Genomic DNA, 25,636 nt, shown 5'->3' on the forward strand with positions numbered 1-25,636 from the left:
TAGCCAGGACATGGAAACAACCTAGATGTCCATCAGCAGATGAATGGATAAGAGCTGTGGTACATATACACAATGGAGTATTACTCAGCCATTAAAAAGAATACATTTGAGTCAGTTCTAATCAGGTGGATGAAACTGGAGCATATACAGAGTGAAGTAAGCCAGAAAGAAAAATACCAATACAGCATACTAACACATATATATGGAATTGAGAAAGATGGTAACAATAACAATAACAATAACCTTGTATGAGAGACAGCAAAAGAGACACAGATGTATGTCAACAGACTTTTTGACTCTATGAAGAGGGAAAGGGTGGGATGATTTGGGAGAATGGCATTGAAACATGTATAATATCATGTAAGAAATGCATTGCCAGTCTAGGTTTGATACGGGATACAGGATGCTTGGGGCTGGTGCATTGGGATAACCCAGAGAGATGGTATGGGGAGGGAGAATGCAGGGGGGTTCAGGACTGGGAACTCATGTACACCCATGGCATATTCATGTTGATGTATGGCAAAACCAACACAGCATTGTAAAGTAAAATAAAGTTTAAAAAAAAAGTAAAAAAAAATAATAGAAGTTTGTTCATTAAAAAAAAAAAAAAAGAAAGCCTTCCTCAGTGATCAATGCTAAGAAATAGAGGAAAACAATAGAATGGGAAAGACTAGAGATTTTTTCAAGAAAATTTCACGTACCCAAGGGAATATTTCATGCAAAGATGAGCACAATAAAGGACAAAAATTGTATGAACCTAATGGCAAGAGGAGAGTGAAAAAGTTGACTTAAAGCTCAACATTCAGAAAACGAAGATCATGACATCTGGTCCCATCACTTCATGGGAAATAGTTGGGGAAACAGTGGAAACAGTGTCAGACTTTATTTTTTGGGGCTCCAAAATCACTGCAGATGGTGACTGCAGCCATGAAATTAAAAGACGCTTACTCCTTGGAAGAAAAGTTATGACCAACCTAGATAGCATATTCAAAAGCAGAGACATTACTTTGCTGACTAAGGTCCGCCCAGTCAAGTCTATGGTTTTACCTGTGGTCATGTATGGATGTGAGAGTTGGACTGTGAAGAAAGCTGAGTGTCAAAGAATTAATGCTTTTGAACTGTGGTGTTGGAAAAGACTCTTGAGAGTCCCTTGGACTGCAAGGAGATCCAACCAGTCCATTCTGAAGGAGATCAGCCCTGGGATTTCTTTGGAAGGAATGATGCTAAAGCTGAAACTCCAGTACATTGGCCACCTCATGCGAAGAGTTGACTCATTGGAAAAGACCCTGATGCTGGGAGGGATTGCGGGCAGGAGGAGAAGGGGACGATAGAGGATGAGATGGCTGGATGGCATCACTGACTCAATGGACTTGAGTTTGAGTGAACTCTGGGATTTGGTGATGGACAGGGAAGCCTGGTGTGCTGCAATTCATGGGGTTGCAAAGAGTCAGACACGATTGAGCGACTGAATTGAACTGAATGGCAACCCACTCTAGTACTCTTGCCTAGAAAAGCTCATGGACAGGGAACCTGGTAGGTTACAGTCCATGGGGTGGCAAAGAGTCAAGCACGACTGAACGACTTCACTTCTTCACTTCTTCTTCAACAAAAGCAGAAGATATTAAGAAGAGGTGGCAAGAATATACAGAAGAACTATAGGAAAAAAAAATGTTCATGACCCAGAGAACCACAATGGTGTGATCACTCATCTAAGAACCGGGCATCCTGGAATGCAAAGTCAAGTTGGTCTTAAGCATCATTATGAACAAAGCTAGTGGAGATGATGGAATTCCAGTTGAGCTATTTCAAATCCTGAAAGATGATGCTGTGAAAGTGCTGCACTCAATATGTCAGCAAATTTGGAGTACTTAGCAGTTGTCACAGGGCTGCAAAATATCAGTTTTCATTCCAGTCCTAAAGAAAGACAATGCCAAAGACTGTTCAAACTACCACACAGTTGCACTCATCTCACACGCTCGCAAAGTAATACTCAAAATTATCCAAGCCTGGCTTCAATAGTATGTGAACCATGAACTTCCAGAATTCAAGCTGGTTTCAAAAAGGCAGAGGAACCAGAGATCAAATTGCCAACATCCATTGGATCATCAAAAAAGCAAGAGAATTCCAGAAAAATATCTGCTTCATTGACTATGCCAAAGCCTTTGACTGTGTGGATCACAATAAACTGTGGAAAATTCTTCAAGAAATGGGAATACTAGGCAACCTGACCTACCTTATAAAGAATTTGTATGCCGGTCAAGAAGCAACAGTTAGAAAGAGAGATGGAACAACACTGGTTCCAATTTGGGAAAGGAGTATGTCAAGGCTGTATATTGTCACCCTGCTTATTTAACTTATATGCAGAGTACCTCATATGAAATGCTGGGCTGGAGGAAGCACAAGGTGGAATCAAGATTGCTGGGAGAAATATAAATAACCTCAGATAGGCAGATAACACCACCCTTACAGCAGAAAGTGAAGAACTAAAGAACTTCTTGATGAAAGTGAAAGAGGAGAGTGAAAAAGTTGTCTTAAAGCTCAAAAAACTGAGGTCTTGGCTTCTGGTCCCATCACTTCATGGAAAATAGATGGGGAAATAATGGAAAAAGTGAGAGACTTTATTTTGGGGGGGCTCCAAAATCACTGCACATGGTGACTGTAGCCGTGAAATTAAAAGGCACTTGCTTCTTGGAAGAAAAGCAATGACCAAATTAGACAGTATATAAAAATCAGAGGCATTACTTTACCGACGAAGGTCTGTCTAGTCAAAGCTATGTTTTTTCCAGTAGTCATGTATGGATCTGATAGTTGGACTATAAAGAAAGCTGAATGCCAAAGAATTGATGCCTTTGAACTGTGGTGTTGGAGAAGACTCTTGAGAGTCCCTTACACTGTAAGGAGGTTTTACCAGTCAGTTCTAAAGGAAATCAGTCCATCCTGAATATTCTTTGGAAGGGCTGATGCTAAAGATGATTATCCAAAATTTTGGCCACTTGAAAAAAAGAACTGACTCATTGGAAAAGTCCCTGATTCTGGGAAAGATTGAAGGCAGGATGAGAAGGGTACGACAGAGGAGGAGATGTTTGGATGGCATCACTGACTTGATGGACATGAATTTGAGCAAGCTCCAGGTGTTGGTGATGGACAGGGAAGCCTGGTATGCTGCAGTCCACAGGGTTGCAAATAGTTGGACATGACTGAGCAACTGAGCTGAAGGGCAGTTTAGTGTTTCTCTTGTTCTTGCTCTCTCTCTCTTCTCATTTGCTATCCGGTGAAGGAAACGAATGACCATACTCTTATCACTATTACATTATAAAAGTCTGCTTTCAATTATTTCACTAATGGAGTGCTGTGAATAAGTGGATATTTTTGAAAAAAAAAAAACTATATTTGACTTTGCAATGCATGTCATTTGTTGATATTTTACATTACAAGTTGCAAAGAGAAATATGAAACTGTAAAGAAGAAAGTTCTGCCAGCCAATTAAATTTTTAGACTACCTTTACAGAAAACAAATTCCCTGTTCCTGAAGGGCACTATTTAAGAAGAGTTTGATTGCTTATTTTTTTCAAGGATATTATGAAATTGTTTTTTCTATTTTAAATTATATTACAATAATTTTCTATTACTAAAGGAGGTGGCTCAGACACATACTAGGTGTAAAGCTGAGGAGCCAGTCAGTTAGAATTTACTCTTGATAACATAGATGAGAAAACCCCATTGTTAAAATTGAACATTGAATGATATGCTCTCTACATTATTGAGTGTAATGGGGATAATAAGATATATATTTATGAAAACTTCTCTACTTGTGTTACAGAAAATAGAAATTATTGATGATGAAGAAAGTGATATGATAAGTAATTCTGAAGTAGAGCAAGTGAATTCTTTCTTGGATTATAAGGTAAAAGTAATTTCAGATCCTTAATTTTTTAAGAGAAGGTATTAAAAGAGGTTGGTGATGGACAGGAAGCCTGGCATGCTGCAGTCCATGGGGTTGGAAAGATTCAGACATGACTGAGAGACTGAACTGAACTGACTGATTAAAAGAGGTAGACTTTTACAGTACCTATGTACCAGTTTTTTTCACTTCCATTTTCCATTTGACAAATTAAGCATCCTGGGGCTCTGCATTGACTCTCTCAGGCACCTGGATATCGATCATGGTGCTGGGCATTTTAATTAATGCTGGTCAGTTTAGTGGTTATGGTTTTAAGATCAGTTTGCTGAGCAGCAGTAAGTACTGATGCTGCATTGCAAGATGAGGCATAGTGGTGGTTAATGTGAAATTTATGACAATACTTTTTTTAAAGCCCATGTTCATTTTTAAAAGATTATAAAGGAAGTATTTTCTAGTGTTCCTTGCTAATTTTATCTTGAATTTCAATTTCTGAAGTTTTTTTTTTTAATATAATAATATACCTGTTTTAGAAGAAGTTTAAAAACAATCCCCATGGCAAATACTGAATGAATATGAATACAGATGACCTTTTCTTAATGTCACTTGTTACTAAAATGAAAGACTTACTTTGACAGCATGCCATACATAATTTTGGTTTTTAAAAATTTTTTATGTAAGCTATCAGTCTAGATGTCAATGTGTTTTTCATAGATGTTTATTTTTTTTTTCATAGATGTTTAATTGTTGTCCCTTTGTTAATCCATGTCCTATCTTACTAGATAACTTTGGGATTTTCTGAAATTTTGACCATAGATTCATTTTTTTCATAGAGAAGAGTAATCTTAAAATGTTAACAAAAGATAAGATTTAATCAGAAAGACAGCAGCTGTCATTAACCTTTTCAGTTTTACTATAATTGAAAGCTATGTAATTCAACAGATTCTGTTTTTCAACTGTTCATGACATGTCAGACTTTAAAATATTGAACATTGTAAACACAGAAGGGAATTATTTTTTGAAATTTATTTCCTAAATGGTCAAAAAACATAATCCTGTATTTAAACTATATTTTAACAAATATAAGGTTGTTTGTTTTGAAGTACAAGAGATCATTCTAATCTCTCCTTCATGGTCATATAACATTTATAAATGTCCAGTTCAGGGTTTAAATGGCTTTGAAAGCCATCACTTGGCACAGGCTATGGAAACTACAGATTAGAGGACTGGGTTGCACAGCTATTAAGTGTACTCCACTTAATACTCTCAAACAGGTCAGATAGGACTGGTCCCAGAACTCAGGATTCTTTCCAGGACCTTTTCCCACTGGGGTACCAGCTCACTTGAAAGGTTTGAAGCTGAAGACATTAGCAAGCCAGAGTATCCAGTCCAGAAATGTCAGTTATCATTTTCATTGAATTCTAAAGGACATTTAAAGATTCAGTGTTTTCAACTTTGGTGAATGCTTTAGGAACAAGGGTTTTTTTGTTCCCTTATTAAGATACCTTTTATAACACATCATCATTCAATACAAACTTATTTAACTCTCAAAAATTAGCACCTATATAGAAAATATGTCTCTCTATAATCATTATTCAAGATATTTCAGTTCACTTCATCAGTGAATTTTGTCACTTTAATTCTGAAATAACTATAATTGAAACCTCATATAGCAGTTCTCATTGCTGATTTCAGTACGTTGATTTAAAATACTCTTACCAGTTTGGAAATTTGATCTTCCTTCAAAGAACGTCATTTTATTCTATTTGCTTACACATGCTAGTCTCCTTTCTTTAGGGTTCATAATCACTTTGTTGGTTTCTTGAATATATTCACCATAAGTTTCTTGAAGTCAGATACATATCTTATTCATGTATGTGTTACCTGATCTAGTTCCTAAGTCATAGATATCCAATAACAAGTTCCTAGAATAAATTAGTTTTCTTTGGAAATATATTTAACATTATTGCACAAGTGTTGATTTAATACACAAGTGTTTTATATTTGCATTTGGAAATTACTACTATACAACCATCAATATTCAGTGTTGTCATAGTTGAGTTTCTGATTGAGATATTTGCCAGGAATCCATATTACTAGGAGTTCTAACTAATCTGAAATGCTTGTGAGACAAGTGAATGAGCTGAGTTTCTCAGGTATGTTTAGCTATGTCATAACACCTCAGGTTTAGCTGCCATTTTAAAAACATTAATTTATTTATTTTAATTGGAGCCTAATCATTTTACAATATTGTGGTGGTTTTTGCCATACATCTACATGAATCACTCATGGGTGTACATGTGTCCCACCATCCTGAACCCTCCTCCCGCCTCTCACCCCACACCAGCCCTCTGGGTTGTCCCAGAGCACCAGCTTTGAGTGCCCTGCTTCATGCATCAAACTTGCACTGGTCATCTATTTTGCATTTGGTAATACACGTGTTTCAATGCTATTTTCTCATACTGTCCCACCTTCACCATCTCCCACAGAGTCCAAAAGTCTGTGTTTTACATGTTTGTCTTTTTTCTGTCTTGCATATACGGTCGTCAATACATCTTTCTAAATTCCATATATATGCATTTATATACTGTATTGGTGTTACTCTTTCTGGCTTACATCACTCTGTATAATCGGCTCCAGTTTCATCCACCTCATTAGAACTGATTCAAATGCATTCTTTTTAATAATTGAATAATATTCCATTGTGTATATATAGCACAGCTTTCTTATCCATTCATCTGCCAATAGACATCTAGATTGCTTCCATGTCCTAGCTATTGTAAACAGTGCTACAATGAACATTGGGGTACATGTGTCTCTTCCGATTCTGGTTTCCTTGGTATATATGCCCAGCTGTGGGATTGCTGGGTCATATGGCAGTTCTATTTCCAGTTTTTTTAAAGGAATCTCCACACTGTTCTCTATAGTGGCTGTACTAGTTTGCATTCCTACCAACATTGTAAAAAGTTTCCCTTTTCTCCTTACTCTACAGCATCTATTGTTTGTAGACTTTGTGATGATAGCCATTCTCACCTGCATGAGATGGTACCTCGTTGTGGTTTTGTTTTGTTTTTAAATTTTTATTTATTTTAATTGGAGGCTAATTACTTTACCATATTGTGGTGGGTTTTGCCATACACTCACATGAATCAGCCATGGGTGTACATGTGTCCCCCATCCCTTCCCTCAGGGTCATCCCAGTGCACCAGCCCTGAGCACCCTGTCTCATGCATCGAACCTGGACTGGCGATCTATTTCACATATAATAATATGCAAGTTTCAATGCTATTTTCTCAAATCATCCCACCCTCACATTCTCCCACAGAGTCCAAAAGTCTTTTCTTTACATCTGTGTCTCTTTTGCTGTCTTGCATATAGGGTCATCAATACCATCTTTCTAAATTCCATATATATGCATTAGTATGCTGTTTTTCTTTCTGACTTACTTCACTCTGTATAATAGGCTCCAGTTTCATCCATCTCATTAGAACTGATTCAAAAGCATTATTTTTAATAGCTGAGTAATATTTCATTGTGTATATGTACCACAGCTTTCTTATCCATTCATCTGCCAATGAACATCTAGGTTGCTTACATGTCCTGGCTATTGTAAACAGTGTTGCGATGAACATTGGGGGTACACATGTCTCTTTCTTTTTTTTTTTTGTAAATTTATTTTAATTGGAGGTTAATTACTTTGCAACCTGTCTCTTTTAATTCTGGTTTCCTCCGTGTGTATGTCCAGCAGTGGGATTGCTGGGTACAGTTGCACTTCTATTTCCAGTTTTTTAAGGAATCTCCACAATGTTCTCCATAGTGGCTGTACTAGTTTGCATTTCCATCAACAGTGTAAGAGCATTCCTTTTCTCTGCACCCTCTCCAGCATTTATTGTTGGTAGATTTTTGATATCAGCCATTCTGACTGGGGTGAGATGGTACCTTATTGTGGTTTGGTTTGCATTTATCTGATAATGGGCGATATTGAGCATCTTTTCATGCATTTGTTAGCCATCTGTATGTCTTCTTTAGAGAAATGTCTGTGTAGTTCTTTGGGTCTACTGTGTAGTTCTTTTGGGTCTAATTTTTTGTTTGGGTCTCTTATTTTTCTGGAATTGAGCTGCAGGAGCTGCTTGTATATTTTTAAGATTAATTCTTTGTCAGTTGCTTCATTTGCTAATATTTTCTCCCATTTTGAAGGCTGTCTTTTCACCTTGCTTATAGTTTCCATTGTTGTGCAAAAAAATTTAAGTTTAATTAGGTCCCATTTGTTTATTTCTGCTTTTATTTCCATTACTCTGGGAGGTGTCTCATAGAGGATCCTGCTATGATTTACATAAGAGGGTGTTTTTCCTATGTTTACCTCTAGGAATTTTGTAGTTTAGATCTGGTCTTACACTTAGATCTTTAATGCATTTTCAGTTTATCTTTGTGTATGGTGTTAAAAGTGTTCTAATTTCATTTTTTACAAGTGGTTGACCAGTTTTCCCAGCACCACTTGTTGAAGAGACTGTCTTTTATCCATTGTATATTCTTGCCTCCTTTGTCAAAGATAAGGTGACCATAGGTGTGTGGATTTATCTCTGGGCTTTCTATTTTGTTCCATTGATCTATATTTCTATCTGTGCTAGTACCATACTGTCTTGATGATGGTAGCTTTGCAGTACAACCTGATGTCTGGCAGGTTGATTCTCCAGTTTCATTCTTCTTTCTCAAGATTGCTTTGGCTATTCAAGGTTTTTTGTATTTCCATACAAATTATGAAATTCTTTGTTTTAGCTCTGTGAAAAATACCGTTGGTAGCTTGATAGGGATTACATTGAATCTATAGATTGCTTTGGGGTGGTATAGTCATTTTCACTATATTGATTCTTCCAATCCATGAACATGGAATATTACTCTATCTTTTTGTATCAGCTTTGATTTCTTTCATTAGTGTTTTATAGTTTTCTATACACAGGTTTTTTATTTCTTTAGTAGATTTATTCCTAATTATTTTATTCTTTTCATTGCAATGGTGAATGGAATTGTTTCCTTAATTTCTTTCTGTATTCTCATTGTTAGTGTATAGGAATGCAATGGAGTTTTGAGTGTTAGTTTTATATCCTGCAACTTTACTATATTCATTGATTAGCTTTAGTAATTTTCTGGTGGAGTCTTTAGGGTTTTCTATGTAGAGGATCATGTCATCTGCAAACAGACAGTTTTATTTCTTTTCCAATCTTGATTCCATTTATTTCTTTTTCTTCTCTGATCACTGTGGCTAAAACTTCCAAAACTATGTTGAATAGTAGTGGTGAGAGTGGGTGCCGGGGTCCAGCCCCGGTAGATCCAGGGAATTCGAAGGGTGGACAGAGTTGGCGAAGAGAGATTTATTTAATTAGTAATATAAGATTAGATTAAGAAAGAATAGTGTAGTAGGAAAATTAGTGGAGAAAAGAAGCTGAATAACTTGGTTTACATGGAGAACTAATAAAACCTCGAGACAAGAAGTTTGCACCATCTATGTTAGGCCACCGGCGCCCGTTTGAATAGTGGAGGGTGCCCCACCTTGGGCTCCCTTTCTCGTGGGTCTTAGAAGCCAGGGCAAGTAAGTAGACATGTTGATCCTCCACGCCCCAGATGGGAATTCAGCCAGAAAATAAAAAAGACACGGGGAGACCAAGCTGCTTCGGTGAGCGAGGCCCCAATAACTTTATTTTTTAAAAGGACTTTTATACCTCTCCCACAAATGATGTTGTGTACATTATCTTCTGGACTTGGAAGCCTGTGAAACATTTTAAGACCCTCTTTTGATAAAGGCTGCTCAACCAGAAAACTTATTTTCCTTTGAAGTGTTTTTTCTTTATATTTCTAATCTATGTCAGCCTCAGAAAGTATCAAACAAAGTTACATTTTCACGAAGCAAAGGTGCAGTAAGTTACAGCAAAGAAAGAACCAATTAGCTCAAAAGTCTGATGTGGTCAGTTTCAAGGCTACACTTGTTTTTTCTTACATTCTATGTTAATGAATGTGCTCTCAGGTGCACAGTGGATAAGAGATATGGGAACTTAGCAACAAGCATTGGCTCAACAGTGAAATCTTACACCAGCGCTACTCTCATAACTTTTAACTCTTTGAAAGGCTTTATGTTTTAGGCTTTCCGTGCCTCTCACAGTTGGGGGGCTGTAAACAATCACATGTATAGTTGTAAAAGTCCGGGTAAGGCAAGTTAGAGACCCATCAGAGGGGTTTTTGGATTGAAACACTCTTATTATGCCCAGGAGACTTATTATCTAAAAGCTCTAAATTAACTTTTCCCTAAAAAAAGGTGGTGGGGGGACAGCCCCCTGTTAATGTCAGAAGAGTAGGTGAAAAGCATAATATAGTAATGTAGGCAGACTCTGATTTTGGGGTTAGATGCTCAGGAAATTCCAGGGGGAACCCCTGAAGCCTGATCCCTGCCTTTGCATTTTGTCAGGCCTCCTTCCTCATGACCTTTGCCACAGGCGGGATTCCTCACACTGGCTCCTGGCAAGTGGGTATCCTTGTCTTGTTCCTGACTTACAGGAAATGCTTTCAGTTTTTCACCATTGAGGATAATGTTTGCTGTGGGTTTATCATATATGACTTTTATTATGTTGAGGTATATTCTTTCTGGAGGATTTTTATCATAAATGAATGTTGAATGTTGAATTTTGTCACAGGCTTTCTCTGCATCTAATAAGATAATCATATGGTTTTTCTAATTTAATTTGTTAATGTGGTGTATCACATTGATTGTGTTGCAATATTTAATAATCCTTGCATCCCTGGGAAAAAGCCCACTTGGTCATGACATATGATCTTCTTAATATGTTGTTGGATTCTGTTTGCTAGAATTTTGGTGAAGACTTTTGCATCTATGTTCATCAGTTATATTGGCTTGTAGTTTTCTCTTTTTGTGGCATCTTTGTCCGGTTTTGGTATCAGGGTGATGGTGGCCTCATAGAATGAGTTTGGAAGGTTACCATCTTCTGCAATTTCCTGGAAAAGTTTGAGTAGGATAGGTTTTAGCTCTTCGCTAAGTTTTTGGTAGAATTCTCCTGTGAAACAATCTGGTCCTGGGCTTTTGTTTGTTGGAAGATTTCTTATTATAGTTTCAATTTCTGTGCTTATGATGGGTCTCTTAAGATTTTCTTTCCTTCCTGGTTCAGTTTTGGAAAGTTATACTTTCTAAGAATTTCTCCATTTCTTCAAAGTTATCCATTTTATTGGGATATAGTTGTTGATAGTAGTCTCTTATGATCCTTTGTATTTCTATGTTGTCTTTGTGATTTCTCCATTTTCATTTCTAATTTTATTGATTACATTATTTTCCCTTTGTTTCTTGATGAGTCTGGCTAATGGCTTGTCTATTTTATTTATCTTCTCAAAGAACCAGCTTTTAGCTTTGTTGATTTTTGCTATGGTCTCCTTTGTTCCTTTTATATTTATTTCTGCCCTAATATTTATGATTTCTTTCCTTCTACTAACCCTGGGGTTCTTCATTCTTCTTTTTCTAGTTGTTTTAGGTGTCGAGTTAGGTTATTTATTTGATTTCTCTCCTGTTTCTTGAAGTAGGCTTGTAGTGCTATGAACCTTCCCCTTAGCACTGCTTTTACTGAATCCCAAAGGTTGTTCTGTTTTCATTTCCATTCATTTCTATGCATATTTTGATTTGCTTTTTTTTTTATTTCTTCTGTGATTTGTTGGTTATTCAGAAGTGTGTTTTTTAGCCTCCATATGTTTGTATTTTTAATAGTTTTTTTTTCCTGTGATTGATATCTAATCTCACTGCTTTGTGATTAGAAAAGATGCTTGGAATGATTTCAGTTTTTTTTTTTTTTTTATTTTACTAAGGCTAGATTTATGTCCCAGGATGTGATCTGTCCTGGAGAATGTTCCATGTAGACTTGAGAAAAAGGTGAAATTCATTGTTTTGTGGTGAAATGTCTTATAGATATCAATTAGGACTATCTGGTCCATTGTATCACTTGAAGTTTGTATTTCCTTGTTAATTTTCTGTTTAGTTCATCTATCCATAGGTGTGAGTAGGGTATTAAAGTCTCCCATTATTATTGTGCTACTGTTAATTTTTCCTTTCATACTTGTTAGCATTTGCCTTACATATTGTGATGCTCCTATGTTGGGAGCATATATATTTGTAATAGTTATATCTTCTTCATGGATTGATCCTTTGACCATGATGTAGTGTCTTTCTTTGTCTCTTTTTATGGGCTTTATTTCAAAGTCTATTTTATCTGATATGAGTATTGCTACTTCTGCTGTCTTTTGGTCCCCATTTGTATGAAATATATTCTTCCAGCCCTTCACTTTCAGTCTGTATGTGTCCCTTGTTTTGAGGTGGGTCTCTTGTAGATAACATATATAGGGGTCTTGTTTTTGTATACATTCAGCCAGACTTTGTCTTTTGGTTGGGGCATTCAACCCATTTACATTTTAGGTAATTATTGATAAGTATGATCCCATTGCCATATACTTTGTTGTTTTGGGTTCGAGTTTATACACTCTTTCTGTGCTTCCTGTCTAGAGAAGATCCTTTAGCATTTGTTGAAGAGCTAGTTTGGGAGTGCTGAATTCTCCCAGGTTTTGCTTGTCTGTAAAGCTTTTGATTTCTCCTTCATATTTTAATGAGATCCTTGCTGAGTTCAGTAATCTGGCTTGTAGGTTTTACTCTTTCAACACTTTAAGTATGTCCTGCCATTCCCTTCTGGCTTGAAGAGTTTCTATTGAAAGACTAGCTGTTATCCTTATGGGAATCCCCTTGTGTGTTATTTGTTGTTTTTCCCTTGCTGCTTTTAATATTTGTTATTTGCGTTTGATCTTCATTCATTTGATTAATATGTGTCTTGGGGTGTTTTGCCTTGGATTTTCCTGTTTGTGGCTCTCTGGGTTTCTTGAACTTGGGTGGGTATTTCCTTCCCCATTTTAGGGACGTTTTCAACTATTATCTCAAGTATTTTTCTCATGGCCTTTCTTTTTGTCTTCTTCTTCTGGGACTCCTATGATTCGAATGTTGGTGCATTTAACATTATTCCAGAGGTCTCTGAGGTTGTCCTCATTTCTTTTAATTCTTTATTTTTTCTTTTTTTGCTCTCTGCTTCATTTATTTCCACCATTCTATCTTCCACCTCACTTATCCTATCTTCTCCCTCAGTTATTCTACTGTTGGCCCCTCCAGAGTGTTTTTAATCTCAGTTTTTGTATTATTCATTATTGGTTGACTCTTTTTTATTTCTTCTAGGTCCTTGTTAATTGTTTCTTGCATCTTCTCAATGTTTGTCTCCAGATTAGTTATCTGTAACTCCAATTTGTTTTCAAGATTTTTGATCATTTTTACTATCGTTATTCTGAATTTTCTTTCAGATAGACTATCTCCTCTTTTGTTTGGTTTGGTGGACATTTATCATGTTCCTTTACCTGCTGAATATTTCTCTGCCTTTTCATTTTTTTTTAGATTGCTGTCTTTTGTGTCCCCTTTTTGTAACCTGGAAGTTTGTGGTTCCTCTTTATTGTGGAGTTTCTTCCCTGTTGGTGGGGTTGGACGAGTGGCTTTCAAGGTTTCCTGGTTAGGGAAGCTTGTGTCAGTGTTCTGATGGGTAGAGCTGGATCTCTTCTCTCTGTAGTGCAATGAAGTGTCTAGTAGTGAGTTTTAAGGTGTCTATGGGTTTGATGAGACTTCTGACCGCCTGTATTTTAAGGCTCAGGATTATGTTCCTGAGTTGTTGGAGAATTAGCTTGGTATGTCTTGCTCTGAAACTTTTTTGCTCTTGGGTGAAGCTTGGTTTCAGTGCAGGTATGGAGACTTTTGGATGAGTTCTTGTCGATTAATCTTCCCCGGAGTCAGGCATTTCCTGATGTTCTCAAGTTTTGGATTTAATCCTCCTGCCTCTGACTTTCAGTCTTGTTCTTACAGTAGCCTTAAGACTTATCCATCCATACAGCAACAATGATAGAACATCTAGGTTAATGGTGAAACGATTCTCCACAGTGAGGGACACCTAGAAAGGTTCACAGAGTTACATGGAGAAGAGAAGTGGGAGGAGGGAGATAGAGATGACCAGGAGAAGAGGGGGAATCAAAAGGGGAGAGAGCAATCTAGCCAGTAATCAATTCCCTATTTGCTCTTCAAAGTCTGGAATACTCTGAGAGGTTCACAGAGTTCCATAGAGAAGAGAAGAGGGAGGAAGGAGACAGAGGTGACCAGGAGTAGAGGAGGGGGAGTCAAAAGGAGAAAGACCAATCTAGCCAATGAGCAGTTACCTAAGTGTTCTCCACAGCCCAGAACACCCAAAGAGATTCACAGAGTTAAGGAGAGAAGAGGGGTGGAGGAGATAGAGGTTACCTGGGGGAGAAAGAGGAGAGTCAAAAGGGGAGAGAGAAATCAAGCCAGTAATCACACTCCTACATGAAAATGAGTATTGAAGATTGGATTCTTAAAGGTAGAGAATTGATAACAAATACCAAAAAGCAAAGATTAAAAATCTAGAGTAGAGTTTAAACTCTCAAAAATACAACATTTTCAAAAAATTCACAAAAATTATAAAAAATATACATATGAAATTAGCTTTAAAAATAGGGTCTTTTTTTACAAGGTAATAGTATATTGTAAAAATGAAAATTAAAGGAGTAATAAAGAACTTAAAAATTACAAAAAATTAAAATATTAAAAATGATAATAGTAAAATATATCTAGGAATTTCTCTGGAGCTGTTGAGGGCAGTGTGGGGTCAGTTCAGTTTCAGATAGTTCCTTGTTCCAGCTTATACTTCTTCTCAAGGTCTATAGGCCCCTTCCAATGCAGTCAGTGCTAACTACAGGGTTTTAATCTGTTGCACCTGTCACTTCCAAAAGGATTCCTTCTTCATTGTTTCAATTCTGGTTTCTTCAGTGTGTATGCCTGGCAGTGGGATTGCTGGGTCATAAGGCAGTTCTATTTCCAGTTTTTTAAGGAATCTCCACACTGTTCTCCATAGTGGCTGTACTGGTTTGCATTCCCACCAACAGTGTAAGAGGGTTCCCTTTTCTCCACACCCTCTCCACCATTTATTGCTTGTTGACTTTTGGACTCCAGCCATTATGACTGCCAGCACCACTTTTTAAATAGATTGTCTTTTCTCCATTGTATATTTTTGCCTCTTTTGTCAAAGAAAGATCAAAGAGCTGGTCCATGTGAAACCTTGCGTGCTTCCTACAGTCATCTTGGAGAATAATTGACAAAACTTAGTGGAAATACAGGGAAGACTTTAATAAGAAAAATTATCTAGGTCTTATTTTGTGAAATCAGTGACTGATGTTTATCTTACTGCTGCTGCTGCTGCTAAGTTGCTTCAGTCGTGTCCGACTCTGTGCGACCCCAGAGACAGCAGCCCACCAGGCTTCCCCGTCCCTGAGATTCTCCAGGCAAGAACACTGGAGTGGGTTGCCATTTCCTTCTTTAATGCATGAAATTGAAAAGTGAAAGTGAAGTCGATCAGTCGTGTCCGACTCTTAGCCACCCCATGGACTGAGGCCCACCAGGCTCCTCCATACATGGGATTTTCCAGGCAAGAGTGCTGGAGTGGGGTGCCATTGCCCTCTCTGGTTTATCTTACTACTTCCTCTCAAACTATTAACTTAGGCAAATCTTAAAAGGTCACACAAATCACTGCCTGTAATCTAGGAAGTGTTTAATAGGCTTGCAAATTACAGCACCAAGAAGAAAATGTTTGCAATATTAAATTATCTTAAAGCTATTTATGTTTTAAAACATTACATAAATACTGAGGTAGAGGAATAATAGTTTGAGGAGAAATTAGAGGTCTGCATAACAAAAGATGCTTCCTAACTTTTGCAAATGTAAATTGTTTTTTAAATGTTTCTAGTGAACAGTGAGTGTAGCTCAGATAGAATTGTGCCTTCAAAGGAGACACTGGGATAATGAAGATAGATATCTCCTGTATTCAAAAAGACTTCCTGACCAGTACTTTACTAATACTGTTGTTCTGACAATAAATACTAATAAAATAAAATGTTTAGAATTAGTAAAATGTATTATAGCAGGAACAAGTGAAATTTTATTATAATGTTTACTTATTATTTAGGTTACTGTAGAATGCCTTTAAATAAAGAATTTAGCTTGAATCATTTGCAGATCATTCACTTGATATTAAATGATCTGAAAAGGAAGCCGTTTTATTAGGGCAAATAAGTTCTAAATTGAGTTGATATAACTGATGCAGTAAACATGTCCATAGATTGAATGTGGTTAATACAACTGTATCCTCTCAATTGTAAAAGGAATGCCCATGAAATTAACAATTTTTAATATATTTTAGGCAGCTTTTTGAGTAAATGATGTTAAAGTTCCTGCTATTCTCTTTGAGACAGGTTCTCCAGTTGCAGAGGATGCTCATAGCTTATCTTCAAGCTATTTGGCAAGAGAGCTGGCCAATAATTTTTAATAAAGTTTTTGATATAATTATTTACATATAATAAAATTCACCTTTTCATACATTTAGTTTTGACATTGGGCACAATTGTGTAAACATGACCACAATTTGTTATTCATCTGGTGATGAACATTTGTGTTATATCTAGTTTGGGGCTATTATGAATACAGCTGCTATGAATATTCATGTATGTCTTTTTGTAGACAGGCATTTTCATGTCCTTGGGTAAATACTTAAGAGTAGGATTGCTGAGTCAAATGGTAAGAAAGACTATATTTAATTTTATAAGAAACTGCAAGACATTTCCCAAAGTGGCTGTATGGCTTTACCCTCCCACAAACAAAATATGAGACTTTTAATTGCTCCACATTCTTCTCATCAGCACTTGCTATTGTCAGTCTCTTTAACGTAATCTATTGTAGTATGTTGGTGGGAATACCAGACCACCTTACCTGCCTCCTGAGAAACCTGTTTGCAGGTAAAGAAGCAATTGTTTATATAACAGAACATGGAACAATGGACTGGTTCAAAATTAGGAAAGGAGTATGTCAAGGATGTAATTATCACTCTGCTTATTTAACTTATATACAGACTATATCATGCAAAATACAGGACTGGATGAAGCAAAACTGGAGTCAAGATTGCCAGGAGAAATAGTGCAGATGACATGTGCAGATAACACCACCCTAAAGGCAGAAAGCAAAGAGGAACTAAAGAGTCTCTTGATGAAGGTGAAAGAGGAGAGTGAAAAAGCTGGCTTAAAACTCAGCATTCCAAAAACTAAGATTATGGCATGCGGTCCCATCTCTTCATGGCAAATAGATGGTGAAACAAGAGAAACAGTGACAGACTTTATTTTCTTCAGCTCAAAAATTACTTAAAATGGTGACTAAAGCTGTGAAAATAAAAGATGCTTGCTCCTTAGAAGAAAAGCTATAACAATCCTAGACAGGGTATTAAAAAGCAGAGGCATTACTTTGCCAACAGAAGTCCGTCTAGTCAAAGCTATGGTTTTTCCAGTAGTCATGGATGGATGTAAGAGTTGTACCATAAAGAAGAATGCCGAAGAATTCATGCTTTTGAACTGTGATGCTGGAGAAGACTCTTGAGAGTCCCTTGGACAGCAAGGAGATCAAAGCAGTCAATCCTAAAGGAAATCAATCCTGAATATTCATTGGAAGGATTGATGCTGAAGCTGAAGCTCCAATACTTTGGCCTGATGCTGGGAGATCATGATGAGAAAGATTGAAGGCAGGAGGAAAAGGGGATGACAGAGGATGAGATAGTTGGATAGCATCCCTGACTCAAAGGACATGATTTTGAGCAAACTCCAGGAGATGATGAAGGGCAGGGAAGCCTGGCATGCTGTAGTCCATGGAGTCACAATGAGTTAGACAAGACTGAGTGACTGAACATCAACAACAGTATGTTAGTGGTAGCATCTCTTTGTGGGTTTAATTTGCATTTCCTTTATGACATTTTTCAAGTGTTTATTGGTCACTCTCATATCTTCTTTGATAAATTGTATGTTCAAATGTTTCACCTGCTTTTTATTCTGTTGGTGGTCCTATAAGAGCTCTTTATGCATTCTGAATGCAAGTCCTTTATCGTATTTGTGATTTACAAATCTTTCCTCCTAATATATAGCTTGTATTTTCATTTTCTTAACAGTGTCTTTTGAAAAGCAATGATGTGGGATTTCTCTTTTTTTAATGAATTCTTTATCTTTTTTAGTTTTTTTATTTTTTTTTTTAGTTTTTTTTTAATACAAATTTATTTATTTTAATTGGGCGTTAATTACTTTACAATATTGTATTGGTTTTGCCATACATCAACATGAATTCTTTCTTTTAAGTGTCATGATTTTTGTGTCTTATTGAAATTTTTTTGCCTAACCCAAGGACATAGAGAGTTTTTCCTCAGTTTTCCTCTAGAAGTTTTATAGTTTTTGGTTTTATGTTTAGGTCTGTTATCCATTTCTCATTAAATTTTGTATATTACGTGAGTTAAGGTTTGATACATCTTTTTTGAAGGGCGTATGGATTTACAAGTTTTCAACCACTTTTTTGAAATGTTGAAAGATCTTTGTGCATTGAATTATCTCAGCATCTTCATCAAAAGTCAACCAAATTTGTATGTGTGTGTACATATATATACATATATAATGCAACATATAATATATATTTCTGAACTATTATGTCCATTAATCTATATGTCCACACTTTCACCAACATCACACGTTCTTAACTTCTGTAGCTTAAATAGTAAATCTATATAGAGCAATTTCATGGCCATTATCTTATTTGACCCTTATAACCTTCAAGCTAGAATTGCCAACAATTGCTAGTATTATATCCATTTTATTGACGAGTATATACAATCACAGGTTAATTGTCCTGCCCAAGTTTACACAATTATCAGTAGATCTGGCACTAAAATCCTCCCAAACCTAGTTTATTGTTCTTTTCCTACACAACTAGGAAAAATAATAAAGAGAGACTGAGTTTCAAATCATTGTAAATTTGGATATATTTTCTGAATAACAGACTCTTACATAAGGGTGGGGGGCTCAGCAAACTGTTTGATAGTCTTATTAAAAATTTCAGTCCCTCTTTGTTACAGAATAATAACCTTTTTAGTTCTCAATGTTTGACTTTGGAATGATATGTTCAGCATTACTGCATCTGCTTTTGCTCTTTACTTGGGGTAAACTGGGCTGTGTCTATTCTTAATCCTAATCTGAATGCTAATTAGGTTTAATGTAGGATGAGTCTTTCCAAGAAGGGAACTGCTTCTTGATTTTTCTCTTACCAGGATTTATTTGATTGGATTTTCGACCTTGCAGATTATTTTCTTTTGGTGATTTGCTTAAAAGGCAACCTTTGACTATTAGGATAATTTACTTCTGTGCTTTAGAATCCTATATGCTAAATTTTTATTTTTTTATTGTCTCTCTAATTTGATTGCTTTTTAAAAGTTTTATTGTGCATCAAACATGTGTAGTCCTAGGTTTGCATAGAGTAATTTATTATTTGATGCTTTCTCCTTCAGAATGAAGAAGTCAGATTCATTGAAAATGAGTTAGAGATTCAGAAGCAAAAATATTTTAAACTTCAGACATTTGTAAGAAGCTTGATACTAGCTATAAAAGCTGACAATAAAGAACAACAACAGGTAAGCAACAGAAGAGAATAGTAAATTATAACATATAATGTTGAAAAGTGGCAAGTCACACTTGGGTTCCTCATATTCTTTTCATTTTTATACCTCACTCCTGCTTGTCATCAAGGAAGGATTTGTTACCTCCTGACCTGTTAGTACAGCTTTCTTGGGAATAAATACTCAGATTTTTGTGCTGCTTTAGTGGAAAATCAAAATGATTAACATACTTTGTTAATTCCAAGCCAGTATCAAGTAGGGAAAACATTTTAAATTTTTAAAATATAATCTTATTGACTCTATTCTCTATCTTGTACATATTATTTCCATTAATTAATTTTAAAGAAATTCTCAAAACAGTTGTAAAGATGAGGTTACACTAACTGGAGAGGCACATATTTTGGGACCTCCTGTGAATGAAAGAAGTGAGGCATTTGCCTCTCTTCTGGATTTCAGTTACCGTCCAGCCCCTACTAAAGTTCACAGGTGTTTGAATACCTTCTATATCATGATATGTTGCACATCACTAAAAAAATTGAAATTGCTTTGTGAAATTCTTTGTAACCACAGTGCAGCATTTACTTTTCCCAATTTAACTATAGTGTTTGATTCCACTACCCCAAAGATGAAATGAAATATCTTCTGTTTGTCACTGTGAATTTTTTTTTTTGGCAAATTCTTCCCAGATTACAGTTTCTGCCTCACTTTTTCTGTTAAAATTTGTGTAATAATTTATTAATCTTGCTAAAAAGGAATATGTTAGTGTCACTCAGTCGTGTTTGACTCTTTGCAACCCTGTAAACTGTAGCTTGCCAGGCTCCTCTCTCCTTGGGATTTCCCAGGCAAGAATATTGGAATGGGGTGTCATTTCCTACTCTAGGAGATTTTCCTAACCCAGGGATCAAGCTCGGGTCTTCTGCATTGCAGGCTGATTCTTTACCATCTGAGCCACCAAGGTAGCCTAAAAAAAAAAAATAAATAAAATAAAGAATTATGTTAAATGTTATATTTAATACTAAATGATGCCAAATATGCCTGAGTTGTGCACTACCATGTTGATTCCTGATTATCAGAGTAATTCAATGTAAGTAGTATATTACACAGGTAAGCCTTAATTAGGAAGCAGTCTCAGTGGTTTCTATTCAGCTAGAGTACAAGCATTTATTCCTTATATCCAAGCAAGACATATGTAGCCTATTCCAGTCATCTCCAAGGAAAAAGATTAGTCTTAGCATCCCACAATTCTCCTGCTTTTAGTAAGGAAAACGTCTTTACGTATTTCATCAAAGTATACTGAATCACAAAATTAAGCTATAATTTACTCATAAGGCTTAATCTAGCATGTATATTATGTGTCCAGTTTCATGAATTGTGCTCCACCCATGCTGTACACACACAGACATCCCAAGATGGTAGTTACCAGTCATATTTGCCAGTTTTATTTAAGCATTTTGGTTTATTATGTGAGCTAAGCATATTCCATGGCATACTGAAAATGTATTTGTTTTTTAGGAACCTAAAATACAGATTTTAAATGAATAAGATGATAGTCTTGAACCTGGTCCCCAAAGAACTTTATTTTTTTATTACATTAATATTTAAAAAAGCAAAAATAGAATTAGGTTCAATATGGGAGTAATTTGGAGTGTGGTCCTAGTCCCGAAAGTCATGCATGGTTTGTATTTCAGAGTTATGTGGTCAGTTTATTTGCAGTTGTCTATGACTTTTTATATCTAGGAATAGCACACAAGCTGCATTTTATTTTCTTATTCTAACCTGGCTTTATCTTTCCCAAAAAACCACTAAAAAAGTAAGAAAAGTACCTATTGTACATTTTACTTTTGCCGTTTTCTTCTACTTTTCCTCTGAAAAAGGCTGATGAACTAAGATATGGACAAAACATTGGCTGGGGCGGGGGGGAAGAGATAGTTATACAAAAATTGTACTGAAAATCATAGCCTATATAATCAGCATCCAAGTACAAAATACTGACTTTTGTACTTGAGATTGAGTATAATGGATCTCCAAATACAGTCTAAAAATATAGAAGATACCAACACAAAAGTTACCCAAGTCATCTCTTAAATTAGTGATCTTTATGAAATGCTTAAAGGTTTATTTTGGGAAGGACTTGATTTTTATTCTGCCTAATAAAAGAGAATCATTGTATCATTGGTTTCTCATTTTAAAATCCTGTTTTTCTGTTAATTTTAATTTGGGTAAGTTGAGTGAGATGAGTGGTCCACAGAATATTTTGCCACCGTGAATCAGTCCAGGATTTGAAAATATATGATAATGTCTGACTGAATATTAGATTATCCAAACCAATAGTCATTTTTAAATAAAAATAATGTTGTCAGCACTGTACTAAGTCATTAGTTATGATCTTTCTTCCCTTGATAATTCACAATGTGATTCTATTCTATTGGGAAATGCAATAATCTCTTGGGAAGAATGGCAGTAGGTCACACTCTGACTGGTAGAGAACTTGGAGTGAAGCAAGTTCATTGTGTTCACTTTAGTCTATGAAAAAGACAGTTCTAGCAACTGACAAAATCTGAAGATTTGTTCAGGGTGCCAGTGTTGCAATACAGAAAGATATCAAAAAGGAATATTTTTAAATGGACCTCATGCATTAGTAGTGCCTTGTTCTGCCTCAAATATTAAAGTTTTCCTATTTCATACTGCACTGATTTTAGTCAGGCAACTACATTAAATGCAATGACAAAGAAATACATAGTAGTGCTTCTTTGATTTGAAGGTCTCCCCGCTAGAATTTAAATGTCGTTAAGTCTACTCACCTACATGACTCTCCACTATGCTAAGCTTTGTTCATTGGAACACTTTGCCCTCTTTAATATGGCTTCTTTGCACTTGCAAAGTAAAATAAATCCAGTGATGTCTTTCTCATAAACTATGATCAACCACTGTCAGCAAAGGCTATGTTGTACTATACTGGGTTAGTGGTAAGCAACTGACCTAGAAGAAAATGGTTCTGTGCCCTATTACTGCAACCTAGAAACCTTAGGAAGCATGTAGTACTTTTAGGTGACTGGTTTGTAAACAGTACTCAGTTTCACCAAGAAGTTCATGAACCATTTAATAGCAAAAAATAAATAAATTTTTGTATAGACAGGAGTTAGCCTTTCCTTTTGCAGCCTGACAGAAAGTTCTAATCTTTCCTCTAAAACAAAAAAACTATAGGATTTACAACTGTCACTTCTTTTAATAAAGAGAATAGGAGAGTACTGTCTTATTTCAACAGTGGATTTCATGTGTTCTCTAACATGCCCTGTCTTTCTGTTCATTATTTGGGTAGAGGCAAACCTGCACTTGATCTTTTTTTTTACTATTGCACCCAAAACTAACACTACAACTAATGTTGTCTAAAAATTGTCGAGATATGTTACATTATTTTTAGTATTGGGAGCAGCAAACCATTCATTTAGTTTGCCATTTCTGATGATCAAATGGGCATCAGCACTATCAGCCAGATAAAACTTGATTAATTATTTATTTTTCTAGTATGAATGCATATTCTGCAACTCCAGATGGAACAATTACACCATGGCAAAACTTAGTTCATAGCTCTTGCCTTATCCTAATTACTCCAGAAGAGAGATGAGCAGTCCTCTAAAAACATCATTACACAGCCAAATTCACTGGTTCAGCAGAGCCTTTATGAATGCTTGGCCATCTATAGATATGACCATAGCTAAGGAAAGAAAAAAAATCACTTGGACTTCTGAAATGCTAAAATTTTATCTAAAATAGAATAGCTGAACTTTTCCCCTAATTGCTTAATTATTTCTCCCACTGAAGTACAAAACAGTCTTGTGAACTGTGTTTTAGTGTGACAGACAGTATAACCGGGCAGGGGTATTTTAATAAGTTACATACAATTTTGAGCTTCCCTGGTGGCTCAGAGGTTAAAGCGTCTGCCTCCAATGCGGGAGACCCGGGTTTGATCCCTGGGTCAGGAAGATCCCCTGGAGAAGGAAATGGCAATCCACTCCAGTATTCTTGCCTGGAGAATCCCATGGACGGAGATGCCTAGTAGGTTACAGTCCACGGGGTCGCAAAGATTTGGACACGACTGAGTGACTTCACCTCACCTCACATACAATTTTAAAGTCCTTTAGCAATGATCACTGAACAATCAAAACTGGTATGAAAATCACTTATCTCAGACACTTCAGAGCATTTGGTTCAGAGTAGTTGCTCATTTCTCTCCTCATTCCCTCTTTGTAGGTTACACTCTACATAATCCACACTCTAAAGATCTAGTATTTTATTACCTTAAGAGTATATGAAGAGTTTTTCTCTTAGAAAAGATGTATAAGGTTCTGAGAGAGAAATGCTCCTTTCTTTAAATCTGTAAGAATAAATCAATGTGAAAGGACCACAACTATAAAGCTGGAAAAATATGTCCAAATACTAATTCAAAACAATTGATTTTTCTGACTCAGGCATTGCTGTCAGATTTACCTCCTGAATTAGAAGAGATGGATTTCAATCATGCCTCACCGGAGCCTGATGATACCTCATTCAGTGTGTCTTCTTTATCAGAGAAAAATGCCTCAGACAGTTTGTGATTGGGGTAGGGGAGGGATATATGATACAGCCTTTTGGCTACCCAACAAGTATGCATTTCAAGATAGTTGCATTGTGCTGCCCCAAAATTCTTCAGTTGGAAAAATATATGTTGAAGCAATGTATTCTGTGAAGGATGAACGAGATATAATGGCTGTGGTGCAAAATGGTACAGATGGTACAAAAAAAAAGTTTGTAAAATTTAAAAGCATTGTCTGAGAGATTTTTTCCCTAACTGATGGAACTCTGGAGGAAAATGTATTTAATTTTGAGCAGTTTAGCTATGAAATGCATAATGCCTAATTTCTGAAAGGTTTTTGTTTGTTTGTTTGTTTTATGGATGAATCTTAGTTTTAGTAATAGCTTTGACCAGAGACACAAAAAGATATTTCAACATAGCTTATCAAGTTACTGAAGCTTGACTAGTCTTGTTTTTGTAACCATTACATCTTCCTTCCTCTTTCCTTTTCCTGTCATCTACACACACTTTTACTCAGGAAATTAGACTGAAAATTGAAAACAAAACATTAAAGACGTTTTAACCTAGATAAATCTTGGGGTTCATTTTTAAACTTCTGTAAAAATTTGACTAAAGTTAATGATTGAAAATTGAAGTGATTGCTAGTATATAATTGCAAAATATTGATATTCTTCCATTATTAACCCAAATATTTGGGGGGAGGAGGAAGAGCATTATGGAAAAGTAATTTAACCAACATGAAGTCAAATAAATTGTTAAATGTATAGAAAGAAAGTGTTGTAAAAGATTCATCTTAATGGGAACTCTTTATTGCTGCAAGTGACAAATATTGATAAGACTCACATTCTACTACTAAATTTGTATAACTAAGTTAGATGAAATGTTGCACAAGTATTATAAGTTTATCACCATCATCATAATATTTTTTCAGTTCTTAGATTTTATGAAACAGGAAGTCAAGGTAAGCCACTGAGTTTTCCTTTTTTTAATCTAGTCACTGAGCTTTGCCACAAAATTTAGCTCATTTCCATATAAGCCTTGTACAGAGTTATCAGCCAAGGATAACACCCAAAAGAATTATACCACTTTGGTTGTAAATCACAGTTCTCTGAATTTCCTGAATACTATTCTATGAGTACACTCCTAAAATGGGCATTCTACCCAGTTGTTCTCTTAGCAGGTACCAGATGGCACAAAACAATTTTTTTGCAGACCTTCCGTTCCAGGGTACCAGACCACATTACCAAGACCCACAGAAGGGAAAATGTCAGTTTCTCCCTGTGCACACAATATCACATATTTGTGGGTTGGCAGTGTAGAACTGTATCATATGGTTAAATTGCTATCTATACTTAAAAGATCTTCCTGGGTCTGGAACATCCCCTGGAGAAGGAAATGGCAATCCACTCCAGCACTCTTGCCTGGAAAATCCCATGGATGGAGGAGCCTGATAGGCTACAGTCCATGGGGTCGCAAAGAGTCGGACACGACTTCACTTTCACTTTCACTTAAATGGCGCTTTTGACCATCAAGTTTCTATGTCAGATATTTTCCTAA

General features: G+C 36.1%; 1 protein-coding gene across 1 annotated transcript in view; it reads left to right on the forward strand.

The window, feature by feature from the left end:
* HDX (highly divergent homeobox) overlaps positions 1-24,853 on the forward strand; it is a 227,686-nt gene extending 202,833 nt beyond the window's left edge. Inside the window, exons 7-9 of the mRNA XM_040265625.1 lie at positions 3,821-3,904; positions 19,399-19,521; positions 23,976-24,853. Of these exons, the coding sequence (XP_040121559.1) occupies positions 3,821-3,904; positions 19,399-19,521; positions 23,976-24,101 (333 nt within the window). The 3' untranslated portion in view covers positions 24,102-24,853. The remainder of the gene's footprint in view (positions 1-3,820; positions 3,905-19,398; positions 19,522-23,975) is intronic.
* Positions 24,854-25,636: the final 783 nt, after the last annotated feature.

Source organism: Oryx dammah, unplaced genomic scaffold, assembly GCF_014754425.2.
Source record: "Oryx dammah isolate SB20612 unplaced genomic scaffold, SCBI_Odam_1.1 HiC_scaffold_23, whole genome shotgun sequence".
In the NCBI taxonomy this organism is placed as follows: Eukaryota; Metazoa; Chordata; class Mammalia; order Artiodactyla; family Bovidae; genus Oryx; species Oryx dammah.